Source organism: Rhinopithecus bieti, unplaced genomic scaffold (assembly GCF_001698545.2).
Source record: "Rhinopithecus bieti isolate Rb0 unplaced genomic scaffold, ASM169854v2 scaffold_6149, whole genome shotgun sequence".
In the NCBI taxonomy this organism is placed as follows: Eukaryota; Metazoa; Chordata; class Mammalia; order Primates; family Cercopithecidae; genus Rhinopithecus; species Rhinopithecus bieti.
The window spans coordinates 55365-70153 of record NW_016804934.1 but is presented as its reverse complement, the minus strand read 5'-3'; the positions used below and the strand labels follow the sequence as shown (position 1 = coordinate 70153).

Genomic DNA, 14789 nt, shown 5'->3' with positions numbered 1-14789 from the left:
ATCTGTGGGGGGAGGGGGCTCTGTGGGGTGGGACATTCACATCATTTCACTCTGGTCTGAGTGGTGGCCTGAGAACCATGGTGGCATGGACCACCCTCATCCATGCACCTCCAGGCCCCTTGGGAACGGATGTGGAAGGAAGAACTGTCACCCTCTAAAGGCCCAGGGCCTCTCCCTTCCTGTCGTCCAATGGACGCGGTGGTGGCTGTTCCACACCCATTTTGTTGCAGTTCCTGTGAGACAGGAGAGGCTGAGCCAAGGGAACTGTGAAGGGGATGGGCAGGAGGGCTGTGCAGGGTTTTGTAAGCAGTGATCTAGTTTCATTAAAAAAAGAAAACAATAAACATAACCACCTCCCTGTGTCTGTCTGCACCAGGAGCACCCAGGGCTGGGAAGGTCAAGGGGAGGGAGCACACACTGGGGCACTGACTTCCGGGAAGCCCATCTTCCTTTCCTTTCACAGCTCTTACCCTTTTTTTTTTTTTTTTTTTTAATTGCACAGCAGAGATAAAAACAAATCTGCAGTTGAAATCTGCCATGTCCCTGAGGTTCTTGACTTTGAGTTTCAAGGCCTCAAATCACTAGTCCTGCCACTTGCCTTGTGGACTTGGTTTCCTACACAAGCCTGGAAGGGAGGGAGACCTGCAGGGAAGGTTAGCTGGATCTTGCTGGTGGAGAGGTCTGAGCATCTCCGTCAGGGTTCTTTAGTTGTGGGTGCTAGAAAGCCTGTCCTCAGCTGGCATAAGTCAAAAAGGAGATTTTTTTATTTTATTGACTGTGGCAATTGAAAAGCTGAGGTAGTACTGGATTCGGGACAAAGATCCAATAATGAATGTGCCTTATAGGAAATTCCTGTAGGGTCATGTGACTGCTGTAGATTGCAGGTCAGGAAAGGCCTCTGAAATGGTGATGATGAAGCTGAAGCTGGAATGACAGGGACCTAAGAGGGGAGGAGTGTTGCAGGCAGAGAGCAGGTTTAGGGCTGGACTGAACCAGATGTATGGAGGAACAGGAAGGAGGTCATGGTGGCTAAGAGGGGGAGACCATGGTGTGCACGCTGGGGTGATTGACAGTTCCCTGACAAGGGCCATCCCGATGGAAGGTTGGGGCTGGCCACCTGCCTGGAGTAGGGTAAGAGGATATGAGGTGAGGAAGTGTGGGAGTCAGTGATTATAGACAAAAGATAGTGCTGAGAAGGGGAGTTGAGAAATGGGGTGTTACCAGGTGGGGGGCTTTAGGGGCAAAGTATGGTAGGCCATATTGTGGACGTAACAGGAGACCTCCGGGCATGTTTTGCTGGGGCAGTGTTCTGTTGTCGGGGAAGCTTGGGCATGCCGTATCTGCCTGGGAGGGTCAGGATGCCTACTAGCTAGGGAAACTTGAAAAACCCCACAGTAAAGACACCACTTAAGTTTTACAAGTTGAATATAAACCATTTAACTTACACAAGTGTTTATTATTAAGAAAAGACCTGGGCCAGGTCTGTTGGCTCAAACCTGTAATCCCAGCACTTCGGGAGGTCAAGGTGGGCAGATCATGAGGTCAAGAGTTTGAGACCAGCCTGGCCAACATGGTGAAATCCCCATCTCTACTAAGAATACAAAAATTAGCCGAGTGTGGTAGCAGGTGCCTGTAATCCCAGCTACTCCTGCTAAGGCAGGAGAATTGCTTGAACCTGGGAAGTGGAGGTTGCAGTGAGCTGAGATTCTGCCACTGTACTGCCTGGGTGACAGAGCACGACGCCATCTTAGGGTGGGAGGAAAAAAAGACCAATCATACTTTTCTTCCAAGGCATGACATACTTAAAAAAAGGTTAGGACAACTGCCTAGTACAAGGTGGGCTAACAACAGCTACGGTTTGCAGGTTACGGTAGAGTGGGTTACTTGAGTGGGAGAGGATTGAGGGCACGACTGGGGGACGTGCTGGGCTAAGTTGGACCTCAGGGCTGGTACAGCACTAAGGCCAACAGTTTCTGGTTAGGAGAGGCTGAGCCAAAGGAACTGTAATGTGCATATTTCAGACCTGCCTTCCTTTCCAGGAAAACTAAGCAGGAGATACTGAAGGACAAAGGTTCTTGGGGGATCTGTGGGTTGGGGGGACGCTATAGTTACACTAGAATTTTGTGAAGCATGGTGCATGTCTATGCATACGTACATTTTTCTAGAGAAGGGGAGCCCTAGTATGTATCTCAGAGAGACTAATCTATCCCTCACCAGTTCCAAACCATTGCCCTAGAACTGACATCTGGTGCTGTCCTGGCGTCCGGGAGCCTAATGTCTGGGTCCTAAGGCTCCACAGTGCATCTCATCTGGCCTTCCATCTGTGCAGTCGCATCAGCAGAAGAGCTGCATGCCCACTACCTACGTTTGCTCATTTAATTCTCTTTTTTTTTGAGACTGAGTTTCGCTCTTGTTGCCCAGGCTGGAGTACAGTGGCGTGATCTCGGCTCATTGCAACCTCTGCCTCCCAGGTTCAAGCAAGTCTCTTGCCTCAGCCTCCCGAGTAGCACGGATTACAGGCATGGACCACCACCACCAGGGGTTACAGGCTGGTCTCGAACTCCCGACCTCAGGTGATCTGCCAGCCTCAGCCTCCCAAAGTCCTGAGATTACAGGTGTGAGCCACCACACCCAGCCACTCATTTAATTCTTAACCTTGCCCTTGGCCGGGTGTGGTGGCTCATGCCTGTAATCCCAGCACTTTGGGAGGCTGAGGCGGGTGGATCACGAGGTCAGGAGATGGAGACCATCCTGGCCAACGTGGTGAAACCCCGTCTCTACTAAAAATACAAAAAGTAGCTGGGTGTGGTGGTGCATGCCTGTAGTCCCAGCTACTCAGGAGGCTGAGGCAGGAGAATCGAACCCAGGAGGCGGAGGTTGCAGTGAGCTGAGATTGCGCCACTACACTCCAGCCTAGCGACAGAATGAGACTCCATCTCAAAAAAAAGAAAACCACCTTGCCGTTTGCTGTCCAGCAATTCAGCAGACTCTTGGTCCCTGCATACCATGTGGACTTCATACCTCTCTTCCTTTGCAGAATGGAGCAGAAGGTGGGAGCATAGTCCTGGCACTGGACTGTGTGGCTTTGAATCCCAGTTCTGGCACTTAGTAGCTGCAAGACCTTGGACAGATTATTTAACTTTTTTTCTGTTGGGAGTTTCTTCATCCAGAAGATGGGGGTAGTGTACTTATTAGAGAATAGAGTAAGGATGAAGTGAATGTGACAAGTGCTTAGAATAGGGACTGCACATCATAAATAATGTATGTTTTTAAACTTGCTGCTGCTACTATTACTATTACCACCCTACTGTTCCCTGTCCCTGGAGTCTGCCCTCCCCAGAGACAGGCCAAGTCCTTCAGGAAGCCTCTGGAGCCCATTGCTGCTCTGCCAGGTGAGTAAGTTTTCTTGGAGCCCATGGTTCATGCCTTTAGCATAGTGCTGTGTTACCTGGAAGGTGTTTGCGCATTTGTCTTTCTTAACTAGATTTTAATCTTAAGGGCAGGACCATGTATCCGTTGCTGTCATTTATCTCTTCAGCTCATGTCACACTGCTGCTAAGTAGCAGATTGAGAGGTTCAACCTTGGGGCTCAGTCCAAAGCCCAGACAACATCTGTCTCTTTCTTTGATAAGTAAACACAGAGGGCTTGACAGAATGTTAGTTTTATCAACCAAAATGAAGAGCTATCACCTCCTGCCACAGCTCACCAGATGTTGGCCCAACTGCCCTGTAGGTGAACCTTTTGGAAGTAGATCTTGGTTGGGGGGTGGTGGATTCTAAAGGACTCGCCCACATTGTCTAGCTAGTGAGTTTTGTGTTTAGGACCCAGCAGCAGTCAGTAGTCCCAGGTGTCCGAAGGGAAATTGGTGGTGTAATCAGTGCTTACTGCATCCTTTGTGCACTTGAGCCTTTGGGGATCAAACCCTGCCTAGCCTCCACTGTTGAAGGTGAGGAAGCATCTGTATTGTTCCTGAGCTTGGAGCACTAATCAAGGAGGTCACCTGGGGGCAGTGTAGTCACACCCGTCTCCCCAGTAACGCTGGTGCTGTGATGGAGCTCTTCACAGTGAGTACCACAGAATGACCCTGCCAGACAGGTGGTGCTGTCCCCGTTCTACAGATGAGAAGACAAGCTCAGAGAAGTGCCTTGTTTAGGCCACCCAGTAAATAATGCAGCTAGGGTTTTTAAGCCATGTGACTTCAGAGACCAAGCTGATGAAGACAGACACGGGCAGCTGATGACCCACTGCACACCTTTCCAGGAGGTAGTGTCATGGTTAAATGCAGGCTCTGGAGCCAGCAGCCCAGGTGTGAATCCCAGCTGTGCACCTTTCTGTGATGTGGATCTTTATGTCTCAGGCTCTTCATCTGAAAAATAAGTTCTTCGTAGGGCTCTTGAGAATTAAGAGCCCTACAAAGGGCTCATTCATTTTGGCTGTTACAACTAACATTCTGTCAAGCTCTGTGTTTACTTACCCAAGAAAGAGACAGACTTCGTAGGGCTCTTGAAAATTAAGTAAACTGATTCATGTAGAGACGAGGCACTCAGTAAATGTTGACTACTGTGCATTTTCCCTGCTCTGCCTGCACTGGCATTACCCTTGAGATTTAACTGTATTGACACACATAGCCAAGGTCATGGTGGTCCTTGACACTTGACACCTATCGTATAAAGGCATGGTCTGACTGCCTTCTCTGCTGTGTTAATAAACTAAGGCTCTGTTGACACAGAGTGGCTGGAACATAATCCAGGCACGGAGACAGGAGTCAACAGAGCAAAACAGACATGACGCTAGAATTCTGATAGAGGTGCCAGCACAGAGGACAGGGTGTGCCACAGTTTAGGACGTCAGGTGGACCTGGGGAGGTGACACAGCCACATTTTGAAGTGGAAGTTCCCTAGGTGGACACAGGACAGAGGAACAGTAGGGGTGTCTGGTGTGAGCAAAGGCGCTAGCAACCCCACCCCCACGCCTAGGCAGGGTTTGATCCTCAGAGGGTCAAGTGCACAAAGGATGCAGTAAGCGCTGATTACACCACCAAACAATTTCCCTTCGGACACCTGGGACCACTGACTGCTGCCTCGGTGAGAAAGCAGGTTTGAGGGAACAGGCAGCTGGGGAGGGAGGAGCAGCACCGTGGTTGGAGACAGGCCCAGCAGATTGTAGTAAGGTAGGCCAGGAGATTAAAAGTTTTCTGAAATATTCACCCCAAAGGGTCTAAAAGTGTACCTGTACAGTTTAAAGAATAGTAAACATCTTTGTATCCACCCGCCAGCTGAAGAAAACATAAGGGGCCATCGGTGTGTTCTTCAGTGAATGCATCCCTCCCTGCCCCTGCAGAGAAAACCACTACCCTGAAATTGGTGCTAATCATTCCTTTGTTTTTCTATACAATTTGACTACTACATTGGGGTTTTGGGAACTGATTTTTGAAATTTATATAAATGAAGTCATTCCATCTAGTTTGATTTCATCTTCTCAGCATCGTCCTTGAGAATTACCTGTATTTACACATGTAGCGCTAGTTCATTCACTATTGGGAAAACAAAGGAAAATGGCCAAGCAGAACTCACACCAGAGTACTGTGACAGCATTTACTGAAGGTAGGAGCAGCTGCAGATATGCCGGTCCTGCGTGGTGCATTCATTCTAGGACTGCACGCCGGGAGAGGGATCCTGGCCATTGGGCTATGGAGCTGTTAAGCTGCATGATTAGGAAGCTCAGCTCCTCCTTGTACTGTGATCAGGGTCTGAGTTTTGCTGATCAGGGCTCTAGGGTCTGAGTTTTGCTGTTGCAGTTATTTGATGTGGTCAGCCAGCAGCAGGATTTACTGCAGTGTGTTTGTGGCTGGAGGAGCATCAGCCCTTCCTCTGACATGATTAAAGGGCTGGGGTCCAAACCTTGTAACTGATCAGTGTCTTAGGCACTTAGCAATGGCTAGATTCCATGGAGCCTTGTAAGGGGCCCACTCCTTTCCTGGGAGGCCAGCCTGCAAGGGACAAACAGGTTAACTCTTACTTCTCATTCATTGTAGAATAGGATTGTAGGAATATTGCAGAATGTATTTATATGTTCTAGTGTTCATGATGGACATGGGTTGTTTCTAGTTTTTTATTTTTCTTTTGCTATTATAGTGTTTCTGTGGACATTCTGGTGCAAGGATTTTTCTAGGTTAGGAGAGGACTTATGTATTAGGGAATGACAATTTTTCAACATAGGTATACCAGTTTATATTCAATTAACATTGGTAGAATGTTCCTGTCTTCATACCCTCACCAATGCTTAGTATTTTCTGGCTTTTTAATTTTTGCCACTCTAGTGGGTGTATAATATTATCTTGAAGTTTAATTTTTCACATTAATGATTACTGTTTTTTTGTTTTTTGTTTTTTTTGTGAGACGGAGTCTCGCTCTGTCGCCCAGGCTGGAGTGCAGTGGCCGGATCTCAGCTCACTGCAAACTCCGCCCCCCGGGTTTACGCCATTCTCCTGCCTCAGCCTCCCGAGTAGCTGGGACTACAGGTGCCCGCCACCTCACCCAGCTAGTTTTTTTGTATTTTTTTAGTAGAGACGGGGTTTCACCATGTTAGCCAGGATGGTCTCGATCTCCTGACCTCATGATCCGCCCGTCTTGGCCTCCCAAAGTGCTGGGATTACAGGCTTGAGCCACCGCGCCCGGCCAATGATGACTGTTGAAGTTGAACATCTTTTCAGCCACTTACAGACCATTTGAGTTTTTCCTCTTGTGAAATGCCTGTTAGTGTCCTTTGCCTAATTTTCTATTTGTGTTATCTTTTTCTTGATTCGTAGCAGTTTTAAACGTGCTTTTTTGGATAGTAATCCTTTGTCAAGAATGTATTGCAACTGTCTTCTCACTTTGTGTGCTGACTTTTCACTATTTATTATATCTTGTGACTTCTTGTGAGGTGCTCATCTTGTTTGTAACTTGATCTGTCAGAATTCTCTGAGGCTTTGGCTGAAATCACCTTTCAGACAGGACCTGCGTTTGCTTCTTCCTGAAGCCTGGGAATCACTTTCTTTATCGCCCCACCTGGGATCACTTTAAATTAAATTCAGCCCTTGAGGTTTGTTCCTAGATTGAACCTGAGGGGTTCTCCTTTCTCTTCTCTCCTTCAGTCTGAGGATTTGACTGCACACACCAGAGTAGAGGGTATTACACTTTGCATTCTCAGGTTGATTTTTTTTTTTCAATACATCCAGCCCCAAGATAAAAATAGGCAGGATTCCTTGCTGCCCACTCATGTCAGAGGCTTGTTTCTCCTTCATTACACTGAGGACTGGGCCCTCTGGAGTTCCAGCTTTAGAGGAGACCCTGCATCTGGACTTGTTGCCTTTGCAGTCTCTGGGCTTGATCTGCAGTCCCCTTTACTCATCAAAGCAGAAGGCCAAGGTCTCCAGGGTCCTGCAGTACTTCCCAGAATAGAAGCTGATTTTACTTCCCAGAGTTTTGGCTTTTTATTTTTGGCCTATCTGCATGCCTCATTCCCCCATGTTAATTCAGCAGTAGTCTAAGGATATTTTAAAATATTTATCATCTGGTATTTTAGTTGTTTACTTCAGGTTGATCCGAGTATCTAGTGTTCCTACTGCTGGAACAGAAGTGGCACTTTTCCATGAAATACTCTCACATAAGGGTCCAGACAGGGAGTTGAATTCAGCTGAACTAACAGGCAGTGAAGTATTCTGTTCCCTTTATTAAAAACAAAGCAGCATGAAGGTAATTTGCTCTCAATGTGTAATGTAAATCTATGGGAGCTGGTGGGGGCGTGGGGAATAGAAAGGCAGGGGATTCCCTTAGGTCTTATATAGATACAGCCACAGCCTCTGCCCCGGTCCCCACCTCCCCAAAAAGGCAGGAAGAGACAAAACCTGACAGCCCCTGAGCAGCTGTGCTTCCTGCCACAGGTCGGAGACAGTGGTTATTGTCCCCATCGGGTCTGCTGAATTGTTCTCAAGGCCCCGCAGGGGCCTGCTCACATCAGAAGGCGGTAAGAAGGGAGGAAGAGAGCTTTAAATTGGGCAACATTTAGACTAGATTTTGTTATCTAGGAAAGCCAAAGTTTAGATTGCTTCCCCAGAGAGAAAGCTAGTGCTGCAATGAACTTCATCGTTCATATGGTTTGTATGTTTGTTTCAGTAAACAGATTCCTTTGACATGGAATTGTTGACAAAATCTATGAACAGTTTATCAGTTGCCAAAATCATGTCCCTATATACACTTGGAAGTAGGAGATAAACAATTGCATTGTTACTGGAGTATCACAAAGCAAATGGATACTTCGATGATTATATAGGATAGGGGAAAGTCTTTGCCATACTCAAAACTACAAATATGAGAGGGAAAAATTCATTGTTACATAATCCTTTCTAAGATAACCTGGCAGAGAAAAGCCAGTGGCCAATTAGATGGAAAATTTATAAAATGAGGATGCCGGCTCCTTGATTTGGGAAAGTTCTTTACAGATGAGGAGAGGTATAGCGGAGAGTAGATAAAAGACATGAAGGGTAACTTATGTGACACGAGTGGCTAGAAAGATGCTTGACTTCTAATCAAAGAGAGTCCCTTTAAAACAGCCAATGCCATTTGCCTTATGATGCTCAGATAGGCAAAGATTTAGAGTGTTACTGGCCTGTGGTGGCAAGCCTGCACAGTGGGGTTGGGCGGGGAGACAGACAGTCCCGAGCCCCATGGTCATAAGAGGTGTGGTCTTGACCCAGCAGTTCTAAGACTGTCTTTCAAGAAAATAGTATGCAAAGAACTATATGCTTAAGTAATTGTGTTCAACACTTGTCATCCTTTTTTTTTTTTTTTTTTTTGAGACGGAGTCTCGCTCTGTCACCCAGGCTGGGGCGCCGTGGGCCGGATCTCCGCTCACTGCAAGCTCCGCCTCCCGGGTCTACGCCATTCTCCGTGCCTCCACGCCTCCCCGAGTAGCCTGGCGACTACAGGCGCCGCACCACTCAGCCCGGTAGTTTTTGTATTTTTTAGTAGCACGACGGGTTCACCCGTCTGTTACGCAGGATGCGTCTCCATCTCCGTGGACCTCGTGATACGCCCGTCTGTTGCCCCTGAGTCTTGGCCTCCCAAAGTGCTGGGATTACAGGCTTGAGCCATCGCGCCTGGCAACACTTGTCATCCTTAACCCACTTGGTCTCTATCAACAGATCAAATGTCATAGCTCAACCACAGTTTAGAAAATACATCTATTTGAAATGATAGGAAATGATACAAGACGTCTACCCTTGTGTTAAACAAAGCAAATTCAGTTACACAGCGTTATTCCAATTGGTACGTCTGGAAGTTTGAAATCCTTGCATGAGCTTGTATGATGGAGGGAGGGGAAGAAGGAAGAGTTAATGGTGGAAGGAACCAGAACCCAGGCCCCTAAGACCAAGTCAGCCTGGCTCCTCCAACCAGCCAAGCTAAGAATCCTCACCTATGCCACACTGACCCTGCAGGATATATCCTATGTCCCCCTGTACACGCCAGGAAGCTGGGCAGGGCAAGACTGGCCGTTGCTAGCCATAGATGAGAAGACAGGCCCAGAGAAGGGAAGTCACTTAGCTTCCATAACAAATGTTTGGGCCTTCCTGCCTCTCATGTTCTCCCTCTAGCTAGAAGAGTCAAAAGACAGCAGTTGCCCCAGTCCCTCTTCATACTGGCCTGTAAACTTGTACATACAAAACCAAACCAAAACATTGACAACAAAAACTAGGTAAGCATAGGCTTGGGGCAAGAGGAAATGAAATTCTAGTCAGTAGTTAATAGCACCCAGTTACTGTTGGCTGTTATGTACTATTCTAAGCATTCTTATTAACTCATTTTATCCAATCCTTCTATTGGAATAGACATTAACCTCATTTTACAGATGAGAAATCTGAGGCCCAGGGAAGTTGAGTAACTTACTGAATATCACACAGCTAGGAAGAAGCCAGCTCTGGGGTCCACATGCTTGACCAGTATTCTGAAGACAGGAAAGGCTGAGTAGGCCAGAGCCGAGTGAGTAGAGGGTTCATGTAGTATCAAGACCACAGGCATGACTTGAGCACGTTAGCTCCCCTTGTAACAGCTCTCTAAGCTCGTGCTCTACCTGAAGTCCAGAGAGGTGTCTGAATCCAAGTTCAGCCTTCCCTACCAGATTCTTCTCCCTGTCCCCTTGAGGCCAAACCCTAGCGTCCTGCCCCCTTCTCCACCTAGAAGATCCACATGTCTGGAAAAGGCTTTGCTGCCAAGTCAGAGATGAAGGCCCATGCCGTGTATGGGCAAACCGGGCTCAGCGGCATAGCCAGCACTGGTACGGACCTGTCTGGTGGCCATGCCCACCGTGGCAGGCAGTGTCAGGGCCAGCAGGCTGCCATTCCTCCTGTACCAGCCCTTCCCACATGGACTAGTCTTGGGAGGCCAGGGGAGGGTATGGGAGGCTGTGGTCAGAAATGCAGCTTTTACAGTAGGCTGGCAGGCTTGGGGTCTGTGAAGTGGCCCTTCAACTCAGCCTTAGAGTTCCCCGTATCCATGACAGCAGCTGCTCAGGGTGCTTTGGGGATGCCCTTGCTAGAACCCCTGTGTCTGTGAGGAGGTGACAAGCCTTCACAAGCCATTCATTCCTGCCAGGGGCCCGGGTCCTAGCTGTTGCTGTTCTTTGACTGCCAACATCTTAACCTCCAGTGTCTTTGTCCTGTTTGCTCTGCCTGAAATGCCACCATTCCTTTTGAAGAGGGAGAGGCTCCCGAGTTAAGCCTTGGGGGACGTTGGCCTCTGTGCAGGGTGTGGCATATATGAAGTATTTGTAATTGACATCACAGTTCTGGAAGGACAGAGCTGACTTGGAGGACGTTTCTCACATAAGAAATAGTTCTGTTCTAGTGGTCACAAATAACTTCTCCACACCTGGTTTCAGTAGGTTTGAAATGATTGTTTACTGAACCCATTCACTGTTTTCCCAGAGCTTCTGGACCCAGGTCTGGCTCAGGCCCACAAAGACACCAAACCCAAGGACCAGGGCAACAGCTGGCAGCAAAAGGACCATCCAAAGGAGAGGCCTCAGGCTGGAGCTCCCATTGGAGTCTGTCAGAGAGAAGGGATTGGCAGGACTCGGTGAGGCCCCTCCAACCCTCCCCTCTACCCCAGAACTTTGTATCACACTGGGCAGAGCTGAAGCTGCCTTTCTGCAGATGAGGTGGACTATGTCTATCTTCACTTAGTTCCCTACTGACTGCAGTGACACCATCTCTTGCCCTCAGCTATGGCCGGAGCATCCCCATTTTGTCAGCACAGTCTTGAGGGCGGGGAGTGGGTAAGTCCTGAGGGGCCCATCCAGAAGCCCTCATACCTGTGGGCCCAAGTGTGGGCTCCTGCCCATAAGAATCCTCAAAGCCCACTGGCCCCGGAGAGCTCACGATGTCCTGGGGCCTGGCAGTGTCATTACGGTGACCTGAGGATCGTCGCTGTCCTGCCCAGGGGAAGAATGAAATCTTGGGCTTGTCTCCTGCCCCTGTGGCCCAAAAGCCAGGCACAGGCCTGAAGATGTATGAAGGAACAAATCCCACTCGCACTCCAGACTCACTTGCAGTCCCAGCGCTGCACGCACTGGAGCAAGTCTCCAGCCCTGAGGTGTGGCAAGCAGAGGCGCTGCAGAACAAGTAAACCTAGTGGGAAGAGAAGAACATCAAAGTGGCTGGCTCGGTGCCACCGGGCAGGAAGCACAGAGGCAGGGACATGGGATCCCCAAGCTGGGCCAAGTCTAGACTGCTGCTGTTCAGGCAGGGAGAAATCTGAACTTTTTTTTTTCTTGAGACAGAGTCTTGCTCTGTTGCCCAGGCTAGAGTGCAGTGGCCCGATCTCATCTCACCGCAAGCTGTGCCTCCCGGGTTCACACCATTCTCCTGCCTCAGTCTCCCAAGCAGCTGAGACTACAGGCGCCCGCCACCACACCTGGCTAATTTTTTGTGTTTTTAGTAGAGATGGGGTTTCACCGTGTTAGCCAGGATGGTCTCGATCTCCTGACCTCATGATCCGCCCGCCTCGGCCTCCCAAAGTGCTGGGATTACAGGTGTGAGCCACCGCGCCCGCCTGAAATCTGAACTTCTTGACCAGGAAGATGACTGCTGCCCATGCTGAGGGAGTGCAGAGCTGAATGTGTTCCTTCCTGATTTGAAATCCGCACCTTCCCCCATCCCCAAGGTCCAAGTCTGCAGTGGAGTGCCCTGCAGGCAGGGACCACCGCACTTCAAAGAGCCCCAGTCCTTGGCAGGCCTGCTCTACCAATGCTGCCTCTGGCTGCACAGCCCCCAGGAGGGCTGGATCTCTCCCTTCCACCTGCCCTACTGAGGGAGACAGCAAATTCCAAGGAGGTGGGGCTTGGCCAGGCAGCAGGAGAATGGATATTTGCCCTCCGTTTGTGACCCCCAAGACCAGTGACTGGGGGAAGAGGGGAGGGCAGATTACCACTGCTTCTGGATACACAAGGGCAGGGGCAGTGCCCTATGGAAGCAGAAGCAGGAGGAGCTGAGCTGACCCAGCAGGCCTCACCCACGGGCACCCCTCATCCAGGTAGGTCAGCGTCTCTTGGATCAGGAGGCAGCACACAGCAGAGATGAGAATGAAGCCACCCTAACCAGTGCTTACCAGTGAAATCAGTCTACATCTGACATAATAACAGGCAGTGATTGAAAAATCTAGAGATTTGGGTATGTGAAAGATACGCTGTTCAACAGGACAAGAGTTACAGTGTGTCTGTCACCTGTGGGGCCATCTGTATATTACATAGAAAACCTAAATATACCCTAAGTTTATCTACGTTTACCTTCTGGAGACGTTGCTAAGTTAAAGAAAATTCAAAGCAGAATTACATGGAACACATTATCATTTCTGGAATCAGAAGTGAGGCGAGGCTACCCTAGAACATCATGACCAGAGTTCAGATTTAGGGCTGATTGCAGCACAGGCAGCGCTTTCCTTCCGCCTGGTCGTGGTTATGGGCTACCTCTTGCTGACCCGAAGCCCGCTGCCTTCCATGACACCTGGTAGAAGCCAAGCCCCATCCCAGAACTTTGTCCACATAAGTCCACGGGGTGCCAGAGGGATTTGGCAACCAGCTCCTCCCCAATTAACACATGGGGCCAGGCATGCAGCAGCCGGGGCTTCTTACCGGTCCTCTGAGGGCTCTCTGGGAGCCCGAGTCCAGGAGGGCGAAGGTGGCAACAGTGAATCTCTGGTAGTGAGACTGGAAAGGTGTGGCCCCATCCAAGGCTACCATTTGGGTTCTGTAGCTGTCGCCCTCGAAAGGGCATCTGAGAAGAGAAGTTAGAGAGGCTGTTTACAGGAGGCAGAGCAGGTAGGGGGAGCACGGGGACACTTACCCGTCTGACAGAATGGGCCACTGGGGCTGCTGGAAGGGGTTGGCACTGGGAGCGCCCCAGCACTGGTGCAGCAGCAGGACCAGATTGGGGTCTGTCCTCTGCAGAAGCCGGACCTCCACATGGACTGGTTCTCGGAGCAGCCTCACAATGGGATAGTCGTCCTCCCCATAGTAGGCACTGAAGGTCTTGTCTGCAGGGAGGGTGACTCATGAGCCAGGGTGGACTGTGCATCGGGGGAGTGGGGGCCAGAAAAGAGCAGGGATAGCATAGCATACCCTTGGCGATCCGCAGTTCAAGTCGCAGGGGGCCGGGCTGGGTCACAGGGGCAGGCGACGGGGGTGGGAAAATGGACGCCCGAATGGGAAGGAAGTCACTGGCGTTGAAGACGCAGCGCACATGAAGCCTGAAGTCCACATGCAAGAGGGTGGGGGAGAAGACACAGAATCAGAGTATCCTGTTTACGTGATAAACTAGGCACCAACTCCGTGGGTGCAACAAACAGGGGACTGTCCAGCAGGGCAGATGGATGCTACTTAAGCAACACTCAGCATTTCCAAGGCTGGCTCAGGAAGCTCACCCAGCCCCACCCTCTGCCCACCTGGTCTCCCTGGGATGGCTCAAGCCTGTTATGCCAGGCCCTGAACCTGGTGGGAGGATACATCAGGATGCAGACGGGCCCTCGGGGGGCTGGCACCTTGTTGGGTCTGCCCTGGATACCCACAACTGCCTGCTGTGCCATTCGAGGCCCCTGGAGCCTGACAGTTGAGGCTGGCAGACGAGCCTAGGCACTCTGCTTCCCAACAGACCTGGGTTTGAGTCTTCTTAGCATTTACAGGCTTTGGGACCACAAGCAAGTCTTTTAACCTAAGCCTCAGTGTCCTCATTTGTAAAATGGCTGTGACTGCCTCCCTTTGAGGGCGCCGAGACTGAGTGAGATCACAAGATGATGCACCTGTGTCTTCGTTGTCCTTGTAGTTGCAGCTGGTCTGCCACAGCCTAAGGGCCACAGTGTCTAGCATCTTCCTCACTAGCCTAAGGGCCACAGTGTCTAGCATCTTCCTCACTAGCCTAAGGGCCATGGTGGCCACTCCTCCACACTCTGGCGGGGTCCACATCCCCCTAGCACCCCAGAGGCCTGGCACCAAGGAGATGCTAAGTAGGTATAAGTGGCTCACCCCTGTTCAGAAGGACTTGTGTCTGAGCCCTCTGGCCTAGTCCTGCCGGCTACAGCTGTTCCCCTGACTTCTGCCTCCCTTCAGGAATCCCCAGTCACTGTGTTGACCTCTGGCTGACTCCCATAGCTCTTACATCAGAGAGTCTAAGGCATGACACAGACTTGTCCGCCACCATTTGGCCCAATAAGAACTTAAGGGTTTTTTAAATCAAAAAAAAAAAAAAAAAAAAAAAAAA

General features: G+C 49.9%; 1 protein-coding gene across 1 annotated transcript in view; it reads right to left on the bottom strand.

Annotated features, from left to right (window-relative positions):
• Positions 1-10912: 10912 nt before the first annotated feature.
• Positions 10913-14789, bottom strand: part of ZP1 (zona pellucida glycoprotein 1) — an 8812-nt gene continuing 4935 nt past the window's right edge. The window contains exons 7-12 of the mRNA XM_017870752.1: positions 13655-13782; positions 13380-13569; positions 13169-13310; positions 11585-11666; positions 11351-11470; positions 10913-11085 (exon numbers count right to left, since the gene is read on the bottom strand). Coding sequence (XP_017726241.1) covers positions 10937-11085; positions 11351-11470; positions 11585-11666; positions 13169-13310; positions 13380-13569; positions 13655-13782 — 811 coding nt within the window. The 3' untranslated portion in view covers positions 10913-10936. The remainder of the gene's footprint in view (positions 11086-11350; positions 11471-11584; positions 11667-13168; positions 13311-13379; positions 13570-13654; positions 13783-14789) is intronic.